The sequence below is a fragment of the Coregonus clupeaformis genome, chromosome 33 (genome assembly GCF_020615455.1).
Source record: "Coregonus clupeaformis isolate EN_2021a chromosome 33, ASM2061545v1, whole genome shotgun sequence".
Lineage (NCBI taxonomy): Eukaryota > Metazoa > Chordata > Actinopteri > Salmoniformes > Salmonidae > Coregonus > Coregonus clupeaformis.
Window position 1 is genome coordinate 42,270,892 of NC_059224.1, and position 19,174 is coordinate 42,290,065.

Genomic DNA, 19,174 nt, shown 5'->3' on the forward strand with positions numbered 1-19,174 from the left:
GCAGAGTGTAGCATAATTTGTCTGACTCTCTGTAATAATGTTATGGGAATAATAATTAGCTTCATTTTGTAAAGTGGTTTCTTGCATCAAACAACACATTTTCAGTAACCTCCTTGTCTGAAGGACAAGTGGATAAACTGGTTAATGTCAAGCCCTGCATGTTTTTTCAAAAGTCTCATGGAATGTAGGCCTACATTCAACACCACACATTGGCTGCTACTGTAGGCTGAATGATAGAACAGCTATTTCCATGTTAAAATCTTTTGGGATGCATTTTCTCCATTGTTTTTGATGGTAGGCCACTCTGGTAGGCCTACATTATGATCAAATAGCCACAGTAGCCTACTTGGCCACTGTTGTAACTAACTTAAAGCGGGTACAGCCTCATGTGTTCACACTAAACACGCAGCAGAAGTTGCACAGAATTTTCACAACATTCATATTTGTGCTCAGCAGACCTGAAATTTGCTCAGTGGCAAAAAAAAAGATTGAGGGAACATTGCATTTAAGGGTATATAAATAAATGGAACATATTAAAATACTCTTTCTCACTGTCAATCGCTTCGGCTCTGTTATAACTGAAATTAATTAATTGTTAAAACAGCAATTGTTTGTCTAGACAAAAAAATGGGACCCATCAAGTAGCATACAGCATTATACACCAGATATTAAAACGACAAGGAAAACAAATGTTGAATAGCTTTTTAATTAAGAAATGCAACACAAACACTCTTCTAGACATACAATACAAGACACGATGAAGTAAGCAGGTAACCACAGCTATGCATGTTCCACCAATGTCCTTGGCAGATCCAGACTCCTCAATGTTGCTCTCTACCTCTGACCAGACATCATGTACATGGAGACAGTTGGAAGACCCAGTGCCATGAAGTGTTGTGAGGGCTTGGCAGGGTTAGCTGCTCCCTAACCCTTAGCTGCAGCAGTGTCTTCTCTTTCTCTGGCACTTCATTGATCCGTTCATGTTACTAATTGCTCATGGAGTGAATAAAGTATATATCACTTCCCTGACTCCATGTCATGCACTGATTTGAAAGAAAACCAGCAGACACTGCTGCCGGAGCTGCCCACCGCCTACCGGAGCTGCACAACCCTGGTTGAGAGAGAGGGTCGGGGTGAGGGGTTTGGGGCACGTTCACTTGCTCATCTCCGTCTGCACTTCCTTGAGGATGCGTTCCTCCAGGCCTGTGGTGTCGTACTCCTTCAGCATGTCGTACTCCCGCCAGGGTTCCGCCCACTTCTGGGCGTGCTCTAGCTTCTCAGGTGACAGGCACAGGTCGAAGCGGATGCCCTTCACGTCGTACTTGGGCCGCTCCCAGCGCTTGGACCAAGGCTTGGGACGCATACGCACTCTGGTCTGGAGGGAAGAATGGGGGAGATAGATATAGGGGGTCTGACAAATACTGTTCTGTGAGATATAGGGGGTAGGGTTGCAAAGCTACAGGTAGTTTTCCAAAGTTACTGGAATCTTCAGTAATTTTGGTAATTAACAGAAAATCTATGACAATCTATTTTATACTTGAATAACTTTTACATTTATTCATATATAGTTTTCATTTTTTTATATCGTCTCCATATTGTCCATGAGTTTCTACTAAAGTTGACAGTAATACACGCCTCCCTTTGTAACCCTAATCGGGGGTCAGATAAATACTGTTCTGAGATAAAAGTGGTCATATAAATACTGTTCTGAGATAAAAGGGGTCAGAGAAATACTGTTCTGAGATAAAAGGGGTCAGAAATACTGTTCTGAGATATAAGGGGTCAGAAATACTGTTCTGAGGTATAAGGGGTCAGATAAATACTGTTCTGAGATATAGGGGGTCAGATAAATACTGTTCGGAGATAAAAGGGTTCAGAGAAATACTGTTCGGAGATATAGGGGGTCAGATAAATACTGTTCGGAGATAAAAGGGGTCAGAGAAATACTGTTCGGAGATATAGGGGGTCAGATAAATACTTTTCTGTACAAACTGGTATCTGAATCAGGTATCTAAACTATTTACAATGCTCTGGTTCTTCATTTCTACCAATCCCTTTACAGCATTTACACAATTGCCATACATGCTCCTTATAAACAATACCCACTTACATTTCATTTGAACTGACTGAAGTGGAAGAAAACACAGAAATGTCAGATTTGTTTTGAACAGAATAAAGACGAGCCAAAATGTGTATTCAGCCGTGTCAACTGCCGAGTGAAACAATAGTCAGAGCCAGCCACTTACTTTGTTGACGGGCACGTCCCCGGTGACCGAGTGGGGTACGGGCTTCATGTCCAGGTCCACGGTGCTGTACTCGGGCAGGGCGTCTCTCAGGTACATCAGGTTGTTGTCCAGCCTCTTTTCCAGCTTCAGGACCTCCAGCTGCTGCAGCCGCGGGCTGTACAGCTCATAGCAGATCTCCACTCCTGAGGGAGCGAGAGAGATGGAGAGATATACAGTATTTAGCCAAAGGTTATCATGGCTCAGTGCTTTACTCAGATGTTACAGGCACACACTAAATCAAGGCTCCCCAACCCTTATCCAGAGCTCCTTCCTTCCACCTGATTCTATTAGTTAGCTGCTAACCAGGACAGAGTGAAACCCTGCCAACCAAGTAGCTCTCCAGGTGTGCGTCCCAATAATATCTCCTTTCTCCTGAAGTGTGCACCCGTTCTCTACTTCACACAAATCTAAAAGCATTGGATTGGTAGATTTATGCGCTATTGGGAGTTTCCACCATATTTCTTAAACCAGTTATTTCCTTTCAAATGATTGAGTGCACACTTCGGGAGCAAGGAGAAATAATTGGGACATTGACCAGGAGGAGGGTTGGCCATATCTGCACTAAATCAATGGAAATTGAGCTTCTTCACTGTAGATAGAGGGTAGCTCCACAACTAATGGGTCAGACAAACTCATCCAACTGTGATGTTTATCCAGGAAGCAATATACACCCCCCCCCCACACACACACACACAACCACTGTTCACAAGGGGACCTGTTTGTGTACTACATAATCATCCTCACCTTGGCCGTCAATGATATTCCTCAGGACAAACGTGGCTCCCAGTCCGTGGCCACCTCTCTGGATGCAGATGCCCACAAAGCAGTTGGTTTTGCCGCTGGCGTGAGGGTCCGCCATGGTCACAGCTAAGACACTTCCTGCAAAACACGATGACTGCTTTAGTCTATCAATACATTCATAGGATAACTCCTTTAAAGGCCCAGTGCAGTCAAAATTCAGTTCCTTGTGTTTTGTATCATACTGTACAACAGCTGATGAAACTAACACTGCAAGTGTGATTTTTTTTTATCAGTGTTATTCCCTCATATAAAACAGGTTGTTTGGATCCTGATTGGTTGAGTAGTGGGACAACTCCCGCTAAATACCATGACGTGTTAAATCTCATAATTCCACAGTCCCGCAGCCCAGGTATGAAATTCATAAACTTAATCTCCCTTGGGAAAAAGCGTCTACATATTATTTTCCCATGCTACTATTTGGTTTGCAACACTCGGGGGTTGTACAAACCTACTTGTCTGCCTCTATGACCTGTGCAACAATGTATCATTTTACAAATGCGATCTCTCCCATGCCAGTAGGTTAGCTAGCCCAAGAATGAATGTGAAACTAATTATTAACCATGTAAACCGTAAACACTCAGAATTCCATTCATTCTTTAACCAGAGCAGTGCAGCCTATGTAGGCTTATTGGATATTTATAAAATTGTCTTGTCTTGTCTCATCATTGAACCTCTTCTAGCTAGCTACATGCCAATCATTTGTTTAGCATAGCAACATCGAATAAATAGAATTATTAAAATTAACGACTGGGTCAAAACATGAGGTAATGACCAGCCCGCTTGAGTAGCAACCTCAGATTGTAAAAGTTATCCGATAATAATGGCCATCGGTGTGAGAGTGGGACGTCCCATTCTCTGCCAAAGTAGAGGCAAGCACTGGCTGTCAACCAGCACCAGGACCATGGACTATTCTTCCACTCGTGTGCCATCAAAGGAAACGTCCCTATTAACATCACCAACTAGCTTAGATAGCTCGGACTCGCCAATCATAATAGGTGTTGCCTATGTAGGCCTATTGGATATTTATTAACCCATTACAGTCTAAGCTCTGTCTAAGCCGGGGGAGGGGTTCTACTAAGCTATATGGAATGGTTTAAAGAAGGAAATACTAAGGATCATTTTGATATTTGATTTTGAAGACCCCTTGAAGTTTCAAAAAAATATACAGTACCAGTCAAAGGTTTGGACACCCCTACTCATTCAAGGGTTTTTCACAGACATCAAAACTATGAAATAACACATATGGAATCATGTAGTAACCAAAAAAGTTTCCAACAAATCAAAATAAATGTTGTATCTGAGATTCTTCAAAGTAGCCACCCTTTGCCTTGACAGCTTTGCACACTCTTGGCATTCTCTCAACCAGCTTCACCTGGAATGCTTTTCCAACAGTTTTGAAGGAGTTCCCACAAATGCTGAGCACTTGTTGGCTGCTTTTACTTCACTCTGCAGTCCAACTCATCCCAAACCATCTCAATTGGGTTGAGGTCGGGGGATTGTGGAGGCCAGGTCATCTGATGCAGCACTCCATCACTCTCCTTCTTGGTCAAATAGCCTCTGCAGTAGAGGTATCTCTGGGTCTTCCTTTCCTGTGGTGGTCCTCATGAGAGCCAGTTTCATCATAGCGCTTGATGGTTTTGCGACTGTACTTGAAGAAACTTTAAAAGTTTTTCACATTTTCCGGATTGTCTGACCTTCATGTCTTAAAGTAATGATGGACTGTCGTTTCTCTTTGATTATTTGAGCTGTTCTTGCCATTATATGAACTTGGTATTATACCAAACAGGGCTATCTTCTGTATACCCCCCCAAGAGTGTGCAAAGAGTGTGCAAAGCTGTCATCATGGCAAAGGGTGGCTACTTTGAAGAATCTCAAATATAAAATATATTTCGATTTGTTTAACACTTTTTTGGTTACTACATGATTCCATATGTGCTATTTCATAGTTTTGATGTCTTCACTATTATTCTACAATGTAAAAAATAGTACAAATAAAGAAAAACCCTTGAATGAGTAGGTGTCCAAACTTTTGACTGGTACTGAATAAAAAAGTATGTTTGGCATTACTGCTATTAGCCCATACATATGCATTGCATAACAGATTTGTTACATGGAACAACAGATAGTCCCCCCCAAAAAATAAAAAGGAAGTTTGTTCTGAAGTGTCTGTCCTATATCTGAGAGACATGAGAAAGATCAGGAAACATTTGTTGTATTTTTTTACATGTATTTAACCCCTTATTTTTGGTACTAAACAGTCTCAATATATACTTCCATTCATTTGGTGAGTCTCATCTTTCCATAGAGGGGTCATAATAGTTTGTAGGTCAAACCGTTTGGACGCTACAGACGATTTTGTGAGAAGACCTAGCTCTGTCACCTTTCACCACAGATGCGGAAGTGCGACATTGGCGGATGCGGTGGATTGAGACGCATATAATGCAAAAAACAGATCTCTAGCTTAAACTGACACATTTTTATTGGGATTGTTTTATTATGCTTATTGATTTTCACGGGGGCGCGGACATCGACCCAAGGGGTTAAATCATGATTTATTGAAGTTCTTGTCTCTCATCATCATTCACTCTCTGCTAGCTAGCTAGACGCTAATGATTTGTTTAGCATAGCAATGTCGAATTAATAGAATAATTATAAATAACGACTGGGTCAAAACATGAGAAAAAAACAAATGACCAGCCCGCTTGGGTAGCAACTTCAGAATGCAAAAACAAATTCACTAGCTAAAATAATATTTTTTATGAAAATATATTTTTATAAATATATTGGCAACCTTCTTATAAAAGCAATACGGTCCTCGAACCCGGGGATTATCATGTGATAACTCTCCCCTAAGGACTATTCCCGGCCATCTGCAAAATACAATCTACACAAAACCTTCTTATCAGCCTGTTTGCATGGGCGGGAGTTTTGGCTTGCCTGGTGACATCACCAGGCGATAAATGAGTTAATAGACCAATCATTTTTGTTCGTTTTAATGAAAAACTATTATAGTAAGGTACAGTGGCTTGCAAAAGTATTCACCCCCCTTGGCATTTTTCCTATTTTGTTGCCTTACAACCTGGAATTAAAATGGATTTTCGGGGGTTTGTATCATTTGATTTACACAACATGCCTACCACTTTGAAGATGCAAAATATATTTTTTTGTGAAACAAACAAGAAAAACTACAAAAAAACTGAAAACTTGAGCGTGCATAACTATTCACCCCCCCAAAGTCAATACTTTGTAGAGCCACCTTTTGCAGCAATTACAGCTGCTGGGGTATGTCTCTATAAGTTTGGCACATCTATAGCCACTGGGATTTTTGCCCATTCTTCAAGGCAAAACTGCTCCAGCTCCTTCAAGTTGGATGGGTTCCGCTGGTGTACAGCAATCTTTAAGTCATACCACAGATTCTCAATTGCATTGAGGTCTGGGCTTTGACTAGGCCATTCCAATACATTTAAATGTTTCCCCTTAAACCACTCGAGTGTTGCTTTAGCAGTATGCTTATGGTTATTGTCCTCCTGGAAGGTGAACCTCCGTCCCAGTCTCAAATCTCTGGAAGACTGAAACAGGCTGCCCTCAAGAATTTTCCTGTATTTAGCGCCATCCATCACTCCTTCAATTCTGACCAGTTTCCCAGTCCCTGCAGATGAAAAACATCCCCACAGCATGATGATGCCACAACCATGCTTCACTGTGGGGATGGTGTTCTCGGGGTGATGAGAGGTGTTGGGTTTGCACCAGACATTTTCCTTGATGGCCAAAAAGCTCAATTTTAGTCTCATCTGACCAGAGTACCTTCTTCCATATGTTTGGGGAGTCTCCCACATGCCTTTTGGCGAACACTAAACGTGTTTGCTTATTTTTTTCTTTAAGCAATGGCTTTTTTCTGGCCACTATTCCGTAAAGCCCAGCTCTGTAGAGTGTACGGCTTAAAGTGGTCCTATGGAGCTTTGCAGCTCCTTCAGAGTTATCTTTGGTCTCTTTGTTGCCTTTCTGATTAATGCCCTACTTGCCTGGTCCGTGAGTTTTGGTGGGCGGCCCTCTCTTGGCAGGTTTGTTGTGGTGCCATTCTCTTTCAATGTTTTAATAATGGATTTAAAATGGTGCTCCGTGGGATGTTCAAAGTTTCTGATATTATTTTTTATAACCAAACCCTGATCTGTACTTCTCCACAACTTTGTCCCTGAACTGTTTGGAGAGCTCCTTGGTCTTCATGGTGCCGCTTGCTTGGTGGTGCCCCTTGCTTAGTGGTGTTGCAGACTCTGGGGCCATTCAGAACAGGTGTATATATACTGAGATCATGTGACACTTAGATTGTACACAGGTGGACTTTAACAAATTATGTGACTTCTGAAGGTAATTGGTTGCACCAGATCTTATTTAGGGGCTTCATAGCAAAGGGTATGTCCATTACATGAAATCCAAATAAAAATCCATTTAAATTACAGGTTGTAACGCAACAAAATAGGAAAAATGCCAAGGGGGATGAATACTTTTGCAAGGCACTGTACTTAATTGTTACCCAGAAATGATTTGATATAAAAACAGCTGCATTGGGCCTTTCAAAATATACTGGAAAGGCCAGTATCTTTCCCCTCAATGTGAATAATATGATTCAACTTGCTAGGTGGCAGTGGGTACTGAAAATGTTTGTATAACTTAATCTCTCATTTTTGCTAAATGAGACCCACGCGGAAAGAAGAGGTGTGTAACATAGATAACAATTGTACTTGCAAGGTAGAGGGTGCCAGATCAAGTACTGGTATAAGGATGCTGTGAGCTAGGAAGCAAGAGCCACTTTTGAGTGATGCACGGGCATACTTGGGACAAAAAGCCCTGTAGCAGATAGCTAGCGATACACTTAGCAGTGAGGGAGTGATGACCATGAAAAGACTGATGGCTATAGATATGCTCAACAAATAGTGACTTCAGAAATTATTGACACCCCTTGACTTTTTCCACATTTTGTTGTGTTACAGCTTGAATTTAAAATTGATTAAATGTTGATTTTTTTGTCACTGGCCTACACACAATACCCCATAATGTCAAAGTAGAATTATGTTTTTTTCCAAAATGTTGACTAATTAATTAAAAATGAAAAGCTGAAATGTCTTGATTCAATAAGTATTCAACCCCTTTGTTATGGCAAGCCTAAGTAAGTTCAGGAGTAAAAATGTGCTTAACAAATCACATAATAAATTGCATGGACTCACTGTGTGCATTAATAGTGTTTAACATGATTTCTGAATTACCTCATTTCTGTACCCCACACATACAATAATCTGTAAGGTCCCTCAGTCGAGCAGTGCATTTCAAACACAGATTCAACCACAAAGACCAGGGAGGTTTTCCAATGCCTCGCAAAGAAGGGCACCTATTTGTAAACAATTTAAAAAGCAGACATTGAATATCCCTTTGAGCATGGTGAAGTTATTAATTACACTTTGGATGGTTTATCAATACACCCAGTCATTACAAAGATACAGGCGTCTTTTGTAACTCAGTTGCCGGAGAGGAAGGAAATCTCTCAGGGATTTCACCATGAGGCCAATGGTGACTTTAAAACAGTTTAATGGCTGTGATAGGAGAAAACTGAGGATGGATCAACAACATTGTAGTTACTCCACAATACTAACCTCATTGACAGAGTAAAAAGAAGGAAGCCTGTACAGAATACAAATATTCCAAAACAGGCATCCTGTTTGCAACAAGGCACTAAAGTAATACCGCAAAAAATGTGGCAAAGCAATTCGCTTTTTGTGTTATGTGTGGGGAAAATCCAATACAACACATTACTGAGTACCACTCTCTATATTTTCAAGCATAGTCGTGGCTGCATCATGTTATGGGTATGCTTGTAATCATTTAGGACTGGGGAGAATTTCAAGATAAAAAAAGAAACAGAATGGAGCTAAGCACAGGCAAAATCCTAGCGGAAAACCTGGTTCAGTCTGCTTTCTACCTGACACTGGGAGATGAATTCCCCTTTCAGCAGGACAATAACCTAAAAGGCCAAATCTACACTGGATTTGCTTACCAAGAAGACAGTGAATGTTTCTGAGTGGCCGAGTGACAGTTTTGACTTAAATCTGCTCGAAAATCTATGGAAAGACTTGAAAATGGTTGTCAAGCAATGAACAATAACCAATTTGACGGCGCTTGAAGAATTTCAATATAATAAAATTGGCAAATATTGTACAATCCAGGTGTGCAAAGCTCTTAGAACCTTACCCAGAAAGACTCACAGCTGTAATTGCTGCCAAAGGGGATTCTAACATGTATTGACTCAGGGGTGTGAATACTTATGTAAATGAGCTATTGCTGTATTTCATTTTGAATCAATTTGCAGAAATGTCGAAAAACATGTTTTCACTTTGTCATTATGGGGTATTGTGTGTAGATGGGTGATATTTTGTTATATTTTTTATCCATTTGGAATTCAGGCTGTAACACAACAAAATGTGGAATAAGTCAAGTGGTATGAATACTTTCTGAAGGCACTATATATTATTATTCTGGCTCAATTTGTGATATTTTCCCTTGCCTTGCTGGCTTGCTAGGTAATCAATCCTCTGATGACATCTGAAATGTTGCTGATGATAACCATCTGGTTACATGTTTGCCAACTTGCATGAGCTGCATCTGAAGTCGGACGTGATCGTATTTAGTTCCATATAAACAAACCGGTTTCTGATTTGGAACTGCGGGTGCAACTGACATGTCCGGGAAATGGTCCTATACTGCCTAGCAGCACAGTGAAGCCTGTTACATTAGCAATCCAATAACAGCTTTAGAATAACGACAATGCAAGTAGCTATATTGCAACAGAACATCACACAAGTGCTCAGCATGGGTCGTTGAATGGAGCTCTCAATAGACTGTTCTGTATAGGGCTGGCTAGAAGATATGATGGCGTGTACTGCAGCATAATTTATAAACCAACAACCGTCTCAAAAGTCTCTTACCAACATAAAACTCTGGAATGTTAAACACTTTCCTCCTCTGGATCATGTCTTTGCGCTCGATGGAGAACTTCAGAGGATTTATTCTCTGTCGGGGAGGGATGAATTCTGGGCTCAGGAACCTGTGTTCAAAAACAGAACAGAAGCAAGCATTATTAATTGAGAATGGCATAATTGCTGATGAAAAACAAGAGAATTGCAAAAGTAAAGTCAGTGTTACTATAGCTAAATGGCATCACATAAGTGAGGCAGTGCCAGCCTGTTTGTGCCATCATGCCATTGTTTGGTTTGACAATGACAGCAATGAAGTTGGCAAAAGTGCTAGGCCTAAACAGATATGGGAACAGGCTAGCATCACATCACTATGGTTTCAATGTTTTGAAAACAGCTTGTTGGCTAGAATATCCTTAGACACTTACTTTCGCAGTGAAGCCTCGGACTGTGTTTTGTCAATGATGACAGGTTTTGGTGGAGGGGTGAATTTTGTTGGCGTGCCATCGTCACTCCCCAGCGCGAGGCGACACATAGATGTGGACAAGAACCCTAAAGAAGAAACAAAAAGACTCAGTCTATTTATAACATTGAACATTTCAATAGCAATCTCACACTAGCACAGCTCTAGCTAGCTAACACCAATGTAATTTAGTAACAGTGGCTAGCTAGCCCAATATTGGACGAAAGGAGCCTAACGTTATTCTTTAATCCAAGGACCTTACATTAGCTCTGGAAGACAAAACAGCCAAATACTCCATCTAAACGTGAATCGATTCTCAATTGAGGTACGGTTCTAGAAACGCAAATCCCTCTACTTTCTTATCACATCAAAATAATTTCACAAATGCAAAATACAATATTTTCTACACTGTTATAAAGCTGCAATATGTAACTTTTTGGGCGACCCAACCAAATTCACACAAAAATGTGAGTTACAGATCTGTAATTCTAATTAAAAGCAAGTCTATGTGCGCTATCTCTATGCTTCCCGTTCTTAAGTTTCGTTTTTGCGTCTTTCAGGTTCGGTTTTGTACACCAGCTTTAAACAGCTGGAAATATAATACATTTGGTCATTGAAAATATATTTCACTGCAGTTTAGAAGGTACAATGGTTTTCTACACTATGCACTGTTTGGTCATATAAACTGAAATTAGGCGAACTATTAGAATTTTAGCAACCAGGAAATGGCGGAGCGATTTATGCATATTAAACCTTCAACCAATTTTTAACACAGTTGTAGCCTAACAGTATTTTTCAGTGACAACAGGTTTGTGGCGTCCATCTTCCGTTTACACACGTGTTCGGAGATGCAGATAGCTACAATGAACAATAATATAAACGCAACATGTTTTGACATTTTTGAATCCTTCATGATCACATACGGAAAACTCATGTTTTAATGATGAACACTCGGAGGTTCACTGGTAAGCCACATTTGCCTCGGGATCCATCCCAGCTGGTATTCTGTGTCTACTCGTGGTATCTCTCTTCGGTTACACATCCTTGGAATAGCAGAACAGCATAACGGTCCAGACGGCGAAAGCCCAGGAAAATGAACAGGTACAGTAGGCTACAATATTGTACACTAGGCCTAATATTGCTCAAAAGAATGCTTAAATAAATCTAATGCTGGCCTTTACTGTCTGCTGCACATTTTTACATTGTATTCCATTTCCAGCGAGACTATTCAAGCCATCCACTCACTGATGGATGAAGATGATGAGTGATCGGCAAAGGCCATCTGGAATCTGCTGGCATCACGGCACAACATCAACATCGCTCTAATCACAGTCGGAAGACAGTTGAAGAAACTTGAGTGAACTTATGGAAAGGCTCGGTAAGACATTTATATATACACTGCTCAAAAAAATAAAGGGAACACTTAAACACAATGTAACTCCAAGTCAATCACACTTCTGTGAAATCAAACTGTCCACTTAGGAAGCAACACTGATTGACAATAAATGTCACATGCTGTTGTGCAAATGGAATAGATAACAGGTGGAAATTATAGGCAATTAGCAAGACATCCCCAATAAAGGACTGGTTTAGCAGGTGGTGACTACAGACCACTTCTCAGTTCCTATGCTTCCTGGCTGATGTTTTGGTCACTTTTGAATGCTGGCGGTGCTTTCACTCTAGTGGTAGCATGAGACGGAGTCTACAACCCACACAAGTGGCTCAGGTAGTGCAGCTCATCCAGGATGGCACATCAATGCGAGCTGTGGCAAGAAGGTTTGCTGTGTCTGTCAGCGTAGTGTCCAGAGCATGGAGGCGCTACCAGGAGACAGGCCAGTACATCAGGAGACGTGGAGGAGGCCGTAGGGAGGGCAACAACCCAGCAGCAGGACTGCTACCTCCGCCTTTGTGCAAGGAGGAGCAGGAGGAGCACTGCCAGAGCCCTGCAAAATGACCTCCAGCAGGCCACAAATGTGCATGTGTCTGCTCAAACGGTCAGAAACAGACTCCATGAGGGTGGTATGAGGGCCCGACGTCCACAGGTGGGGGTTGTGCTTACAGCCCAACACCGTGCAGGACGTTTGGCATTTGCCAGAGAACACCAAGATTGGCAAATTCGCCACTGGCGCCCTGTGCTCTTCACAGATGAAAGCAGGTTCACACTGAGCACATGTGACAGACGTGACAGAGTCTGGAGACGCCGTGGAGAATGTTCTGCTGCCTGCAACATCCTCCAGCATGACCGGTTGGGCGGTGGGTCAGTCATGGTGTGGGGTGGCATTTATTTTGGGGGCCGCACAACCCTCCATGTGCTCGCCAGAGGTAGCCTGACTGCCATTAGGTACCGAGATGAGATCCTCAGACCCCTAGTGAGACCATATGCTGGTGCGGTTGGCCCTGGGTTCCTCCTAATGCAAGACAATGCTAGACCTCATGTGGCTGGAGTGTGTCAGCAGTTCCTGCAAGAGGAAGGCATTGATGCTATGGACCGCCCGTTCCCCAGACCTGAATCCAATTGAGCACATCTGGGACATCATGTCTCGCTCCATCCACCAACGCCACGTTGCACCACAGACTGTCCAGGAGTTGGCGGATGCTTTAGTCCAGGTCTGGGAGGAGATCCCTCAGGAGACCATCCGCCACCTCATCAGGAGCATGCCAAGGCGTTGTAGGGAGGTCATACATGCACGTGGAGGCCACACACACTACTTAGCCTCATTTTGACTTGTTTTAAGGACATTACATCAAAGTTGGATCAGCCTGTAGTGTGGTTTTCCACTTTAATTTTGAGGGTGACTCCAAATCCAGACCTCCATGGGTTGATCAATTTGATTTCCATTGATAATTGTGTGATTTTGTTGTCAGCACATTCAACTATGTAAAGAAAAAAGTATTTAATAAGATTATTTCATTCATTCAGATCTAGGATGTGTTATTTTAGTGTTCCCTTTATTTTTTGAGCAGTGTATATACTACCAGTCAAAGTTTGGACACACCTACTCATTCAAGGGTTTTTCTTTATTTTTACTATTTTCTACATTGTAGAATAATAGTGAAGACATCAACACATTGAAATAACACATATGGAATCATGTAGTAACCAAAAAAAGTGTTAAACAGATCAAAATATATTTGAGATTCTTCAAATAGCCACCCTTTGCCTTGATGACAGCTTTGCACTCTCTTGGCATTCTCTCAACCAGCTTCATGAGGTAGTCACCTGGAATGCATTTCAATTAACAGGTGTGCCTTGTTAAAAGTTAATTTGTGGAATTTATTTTCTTCTTAATGTGTTTGAGCCAATCAGTTGTGTTGTGACGAGGTAGGGGTGATATACAGAAGATAGCCCTATTTGGTAAAAGACCAAGTCCATATTATGGCAAGAACAGCTCAAATAAGCAAAGAGAAAAGACAGACCATCATTACTTTAAGACATGAAGGTCAGTCAATCTGGAAAATGTCAAGAACTTTGAACGTTTCTTCAAGTGGAGTCGCAAAAACCATCAAGCGCTATGATGAAACTGGTTCTCATGAGGAACGCCACAGGAAAGGAAGACCCAGAGTTACCTCTGCTGCAGAGGATAAGTTCATTAGAGTTACCAGCCTCAGAAATTGCAGCCCAAATAAATACTACACAGAGTAAAAGACACATCTCAACATCAACTGTTCAGAGGAGACTGTGTGAATCAGGCCTTCATGGTCAATTTGCTGCAAAGAAACTACTACTAAACTACTACTAAAAGGACACCAATAAGAAGAAGAGACTTGCTTGGGCCAAGAAACAAGAACAATGGACATTAGACCGGTGGAAATCTGTCCTTTGGTCTGATGAGTCCAAATTTGAGATTTTTGATTCCAACTGCTGTGTCTTTGTGAGAAGCAGAGTAGGTGAACGGATGATCTCCGCATGTGTGGTTCACACCGTGAAGCATAGAGGAGGAGGAGGTGTGATGGTGTGGGGGTGCTTTGTTGGTGACACTGTCAGTGATTTATTTAGAATTCAAGGCACACTTAACCAGCATGGCTACCACAGCATTCTGCAGCGATACGCCATCCCATCTGGTTTGCGCTTAGTGGGACTATCATTTGTTTTTCATCAGGACAATGACTCAACACACCTCCAGGCTGTGTAAGGGCTATTTGACCAAGAAGGAGAGTAATGGAGTGCTGCATCATATGACCTGTCCTCCACAATCCCCCGACCTCAACCCAATTGAGATGGTTTGGGATTAGTTGGACCGCAGAGTGAAGGAAAAGCAGCCAACAAGTGCTCAGCATATGTGGGAACTCCTTCAAGACTGTTGGAAAATCATTCCATGTGAAGCTGGTTGAGAGAATGCCAAGAGCGTGCAAAGCTGTCATCAAGGCAAAGTGTGGCTACTTTGAAGAATCTAAAATATATTTAGATTTTTTTAACACTTTTTTGGTTACTACCTAATTTCGTATGTGTTATTTCATAGTTGTGATGTCTTCACTATTATTCGACAATGTAGAAAATAGTAAAAATAAAGAAAAACCCTTGAATGAGTAGCTGTGTCCAAACTTTTGACTGGTACTGTATACTGAACAAAAATATAAACGCAACATGTAAAGTTATGGTCCCATGTTTCATGAGCTGAAATAAAAGATCCCAGAAATGTGCCATACACACAAAAAGTTAATTTCTCCCACATATTGCACACACATTTATTGACATCCCTGTTAGTGAGCATTTCTCCTTTGCCAGGATAATCCATCTACCTGACAGGTGTGGCATATCAAAAAGCTGATTAAACAGCATGATCATTACACAGTTGCACCTTGTGCTGGGGACAATAAAAGGCCTCTCTAAAATGTGCAGTTTTGTCACACAACACAATGCCACAGATTTCTCAAGTTTTGAGGGAGCGCGCAATTGTCATGACTGCAGGAATGTCCACCAGAGCTGTTGCCAGAGAATTGAATGTTCATTTCTCTACTATAAGCCGCCTCCAACATCGTTTTAGAGAATTTGGCAGTATGTCCAACCGGCCTCACAACTGCAGACCACGTGTAACCATGTCAGCCCAGGACCTCCACATCAGTCTTCTTCACCTGCGGGATCACCAGCCACCCAGACAGCTGATGAAACTGTGGGTTTGCACAACCAAAGCTACGGACAACGAACACAATTGCATTTTATCGATGGCAATTGGAATGCACAGAGATACCGTGATAAGATCCTGAGGCCCATTGTCATGCCATTCATCCAGCACCATCACCTCATGTTTCATCATGATAATGCATGGCCCCATGTCGCAAGGATCGGTACACAATTCCTAGAAGCTGAAAATGTCCCAGTTCATCCATGGCCTGCATATTCACCAGGCATGTCACCCATTGAGCATGTTTGGGATGCTCTGGATCAACGTGTACGACAGCGTGTTCCAGTTCCCACCAATATCTAGCAACTTTGCACAGCCATTGAAGAGGAGTGGGACAACATTCCACAGTCCACAATCCACAGCCTGATCAACTCTATGTGAAGAAGATGTGTCGCGCTGCATGAAGCAAATGGTGGTCACACCAGATACTGACTGGTTTTCTGATCCACGCCCCTACTTTTATTTTTTAAGCCATCTGTGACCAACAGATGCATATCTGTATTCATAGTCATGTGAAATCCATAGATTAGGGACTAATACATTTATTTCAATTGACTGATTTCCTTATATGAACTGTAACTCAGTAAAATCTTTGAAAATGTTGCATGTTGCGTTTATATCTTTGTTCAGTGTAATTAGCACATGTAGTCCACACTGTCTTCTGTCTGTTTTCCATAAACAAGCACTGTAACATGGAAATATGGCCGTGTGGGAACCCTAACTCTATAAAGATGTGTATCAATTCAATTTTTTTTTTTTTGCACCCATTTCCAGATTATGCAGCGTTAGGCCTCGATCACACCGACTGTGTTATTGCATTCTGGTACACCAGAAGTACATTCATTTGCAATGGAACGCTGTGTTTGCCTTGCAGCATTGCGTTGCAGAGACAGTTGCAGTGCATTCTATGTGGTGCATACGTTGGATTTATCGAACATATGCGTCAAACTGTATGTGTAGACGGCTTGACAGAAATGGTAGCAGAAGGTGAATGTTGAACTTTTGTTGCTGCATACAATTTTGCGCAATGACACTGTACAGTCCTGGTCAAAAGTTTTGAGAATGACACAAATACTAATTTTCACAAAGTTTGTTGCCTCAGTTTTGATGATGGCAATTTGCATATCCTCCAGAATGTCATGAAGCGTGATCAGATTAATTGCAATTAATTGCAAAGTCCCTCTGTGCCATGAAAATGAACTTAATCCCCCCCAAAAAAATTCCACTGCATTTCAGCCCTGCCACAAAAGGACCAGCTGACATCATGTCAGCGATTCTCTCGTTAACACAGGTGAGAGTGTTGACGAGGACAAGGCTGGAGATAACTCTGTCATGCTGATTGAGTTAGAATAACAGACTGGAAGCTTTAAAAGGAGGGTGGTGCTTGAAATCATTGTTCTTCCTCTGTTAACCATGGTTACTTGCAAGGAAACACGTGCCGTCATCATTGCTTTGCACAAAAAGGGCTTCACAGGCAAGGATATTGCTGCTAGTAAGATTGCACCTAAATCAACCATTTATCGGATCATCAAGAACTTCAAGAAGCGAGGTTCAATTATTGTGAAGAAGGCGTCAGGGTGCCCAAGAAAGTCCAGCAAGCGCCAGGACCGACTCCTAAAGTTGATTCAGCTGCAGGATCGGGGCACCACCAGTGCAGAGCTTGCTCAGGAATGGCAGCAGGCAGGTGTGAGTGCATCTGCATGCACAGTGAGGCGAAAACTTTTGGAGGATGGCCTGGTGTCAAGAAGGGAAGCGAGGAAGCCACTTCTCTCCAGGAAAAACATCAGGGACAGACTGATATTCTGCAAAAGGTACAGGGATTGGACTGCTGAGGACTGGGGTAAAGTCATTTTCTCTGATGAATCCCCTTTCCGAATGTTTGGGGCATCCGGAAAACACCTTGTCTGGAGAAGACAAGGTGAGCGCTACCATCAGTCCTGTGTCATGCCAACAGTAAAGCATCCTGAGACCATTCATGTGTGGGGTTGCTTCTCAGCCAAGGGAGTGGGCTCACTCACAATTTTGCCTAAGAACACAACCATGAATAAAGAATGGTACCAACACATCCTCCGAGAGCAACTTCTCCCAACCATCCAAGAACAGTTTAGTGACGACCAATGCCTTTTTCAGCATGATGGAGCACCTTGCCATAAGGCAAAAGTGATAACTAAGTGGCTCGGGGAACAAAACATTGAAATTTTGGGTCTATGGCCAGGAAACACCCCAGACCTTAATCCCATTGAGAACTTGTGGTCGATCCTCAAGAGGCGGGTGGCCAAACAAAACCCCACAAATTCTGACAAACTCCAAGCATTGATTATGCAAGAATGGCCTGCCATCAGTCAGGATGTGGCCCAGAAGTTAATTGACAGCATGCCAGGGCGGATTGCAGAGGTCTTGAAAAAGAAGGGTCAACAATGCAAATATTGACTCTTTGCATAAACGTAATGTAATTGTCAATAAAAACCTTTGACACTTATGGAATGCTTGTAATTATACTTCAGTATACCATACACTGAAGCAGCGAACTTTGTGAAGACCAATACTTGTGTCATTCTCAAAACCTTTGACCACGACTGTAGGTATGATCGAGGCATTACGCCACGATCACACCAATAGGATAATTGCATTTTGGTACACCAGAAGTACATTAACTTCCAATGGAACACTGAGTTTGCCTTGTAGCATTGCGTTGCAGAGGCAGTTGCAATTCATTCTGTGTGATGCATACTTTGGATTTATCGAATGTATGCATCAAACTGTATGCTTAGGTCTTGATCACACCGATAGTCATTGAGCAAAATAGCATGCAGCATCATCTGGATATGTGTGCAACAAAAGTTCAACATTCACCTTCTGCTATCATTTCTGTCAAGCCGCATACGTTCAATTAATCCAACATATGCACCACACAGAACGCACTGCAGCTGCCTCTGCAACACTGCAGGGCAAAGACAGCATTCCATTGGAAATGAATGTACTTCTGGTGTATCAAAATGCATAACCCTGTCGGTGTGATCGAGGCGTTAGATGTCTTGACAGAAATGGTAACAGAAGGTGAATGTTGAACTTTTGTTGCACACATATCCACATGATGCTGCTTACTATTTTTCGCCATAATGCTGTCGGTGTGATCAAGTCATATGCCTCGATCACACCGAGAGTGTTTACGCCAATGCTATCGGTGTGATCATGGCGTCAGACCGAGCGTCGCGGATCTTAACACAACTTTCCCAGAAGAAGAAGCATTCGTCCAATAACTTATTTGTAATGTAATGCAACTGAGAATCATGCTCAAGGGCTAGTGGCTATCTAGCTAATGTTAGCTGGCTAAAAGCTAGTTAGCGTCTAGGGCATTTTTGGCAAAACTAGCTAAATAATGCCCAAAGCATTGCTAGCAATCCTTGGATATACATATATTTAATAATTCCATGTGACTTACGTTCATTTTGATGTTGTATATTCCATAACAACCTTATTGGACAGGTAACTTTGTCAAGCCTCCCTGTGCAAACAGCCATATTGGAAGCTGACCTTCGC

General features: G+C 42.0%; 1 protein-coding gene across 1 annotated transcript; it reads right to left on the bottom strand.

Moving 5' to 3' along the window:
• Positions 1-687: 687 nt before the first annotated feature.
• LOC121549339 (39S ribosomal protein L19, mitochondrial) lies at positions 688-19,174 on the bottom strand. Its single transcript, XM_041861197.2, has 6 exons — positions 19,077-19,174; positions 10,477-10,600; positions 10,061-10,179; positions 3,030-3,164; positions 2,247-2,428; positions 688-1,375 (listed from the first exon to the last, which is right to left on the bottom strand). The coding sequence occupies exons 1-6, from the start codon at positions 19,153-19,155 to the stop codon at positions 1,154-1,156; spliced, it is 861 nt and encodes a 286-aa protein (XP_041717131.2). The 5' UTR covers positions 19,156-19,174; the 3' UTR covers positions 688-1,153.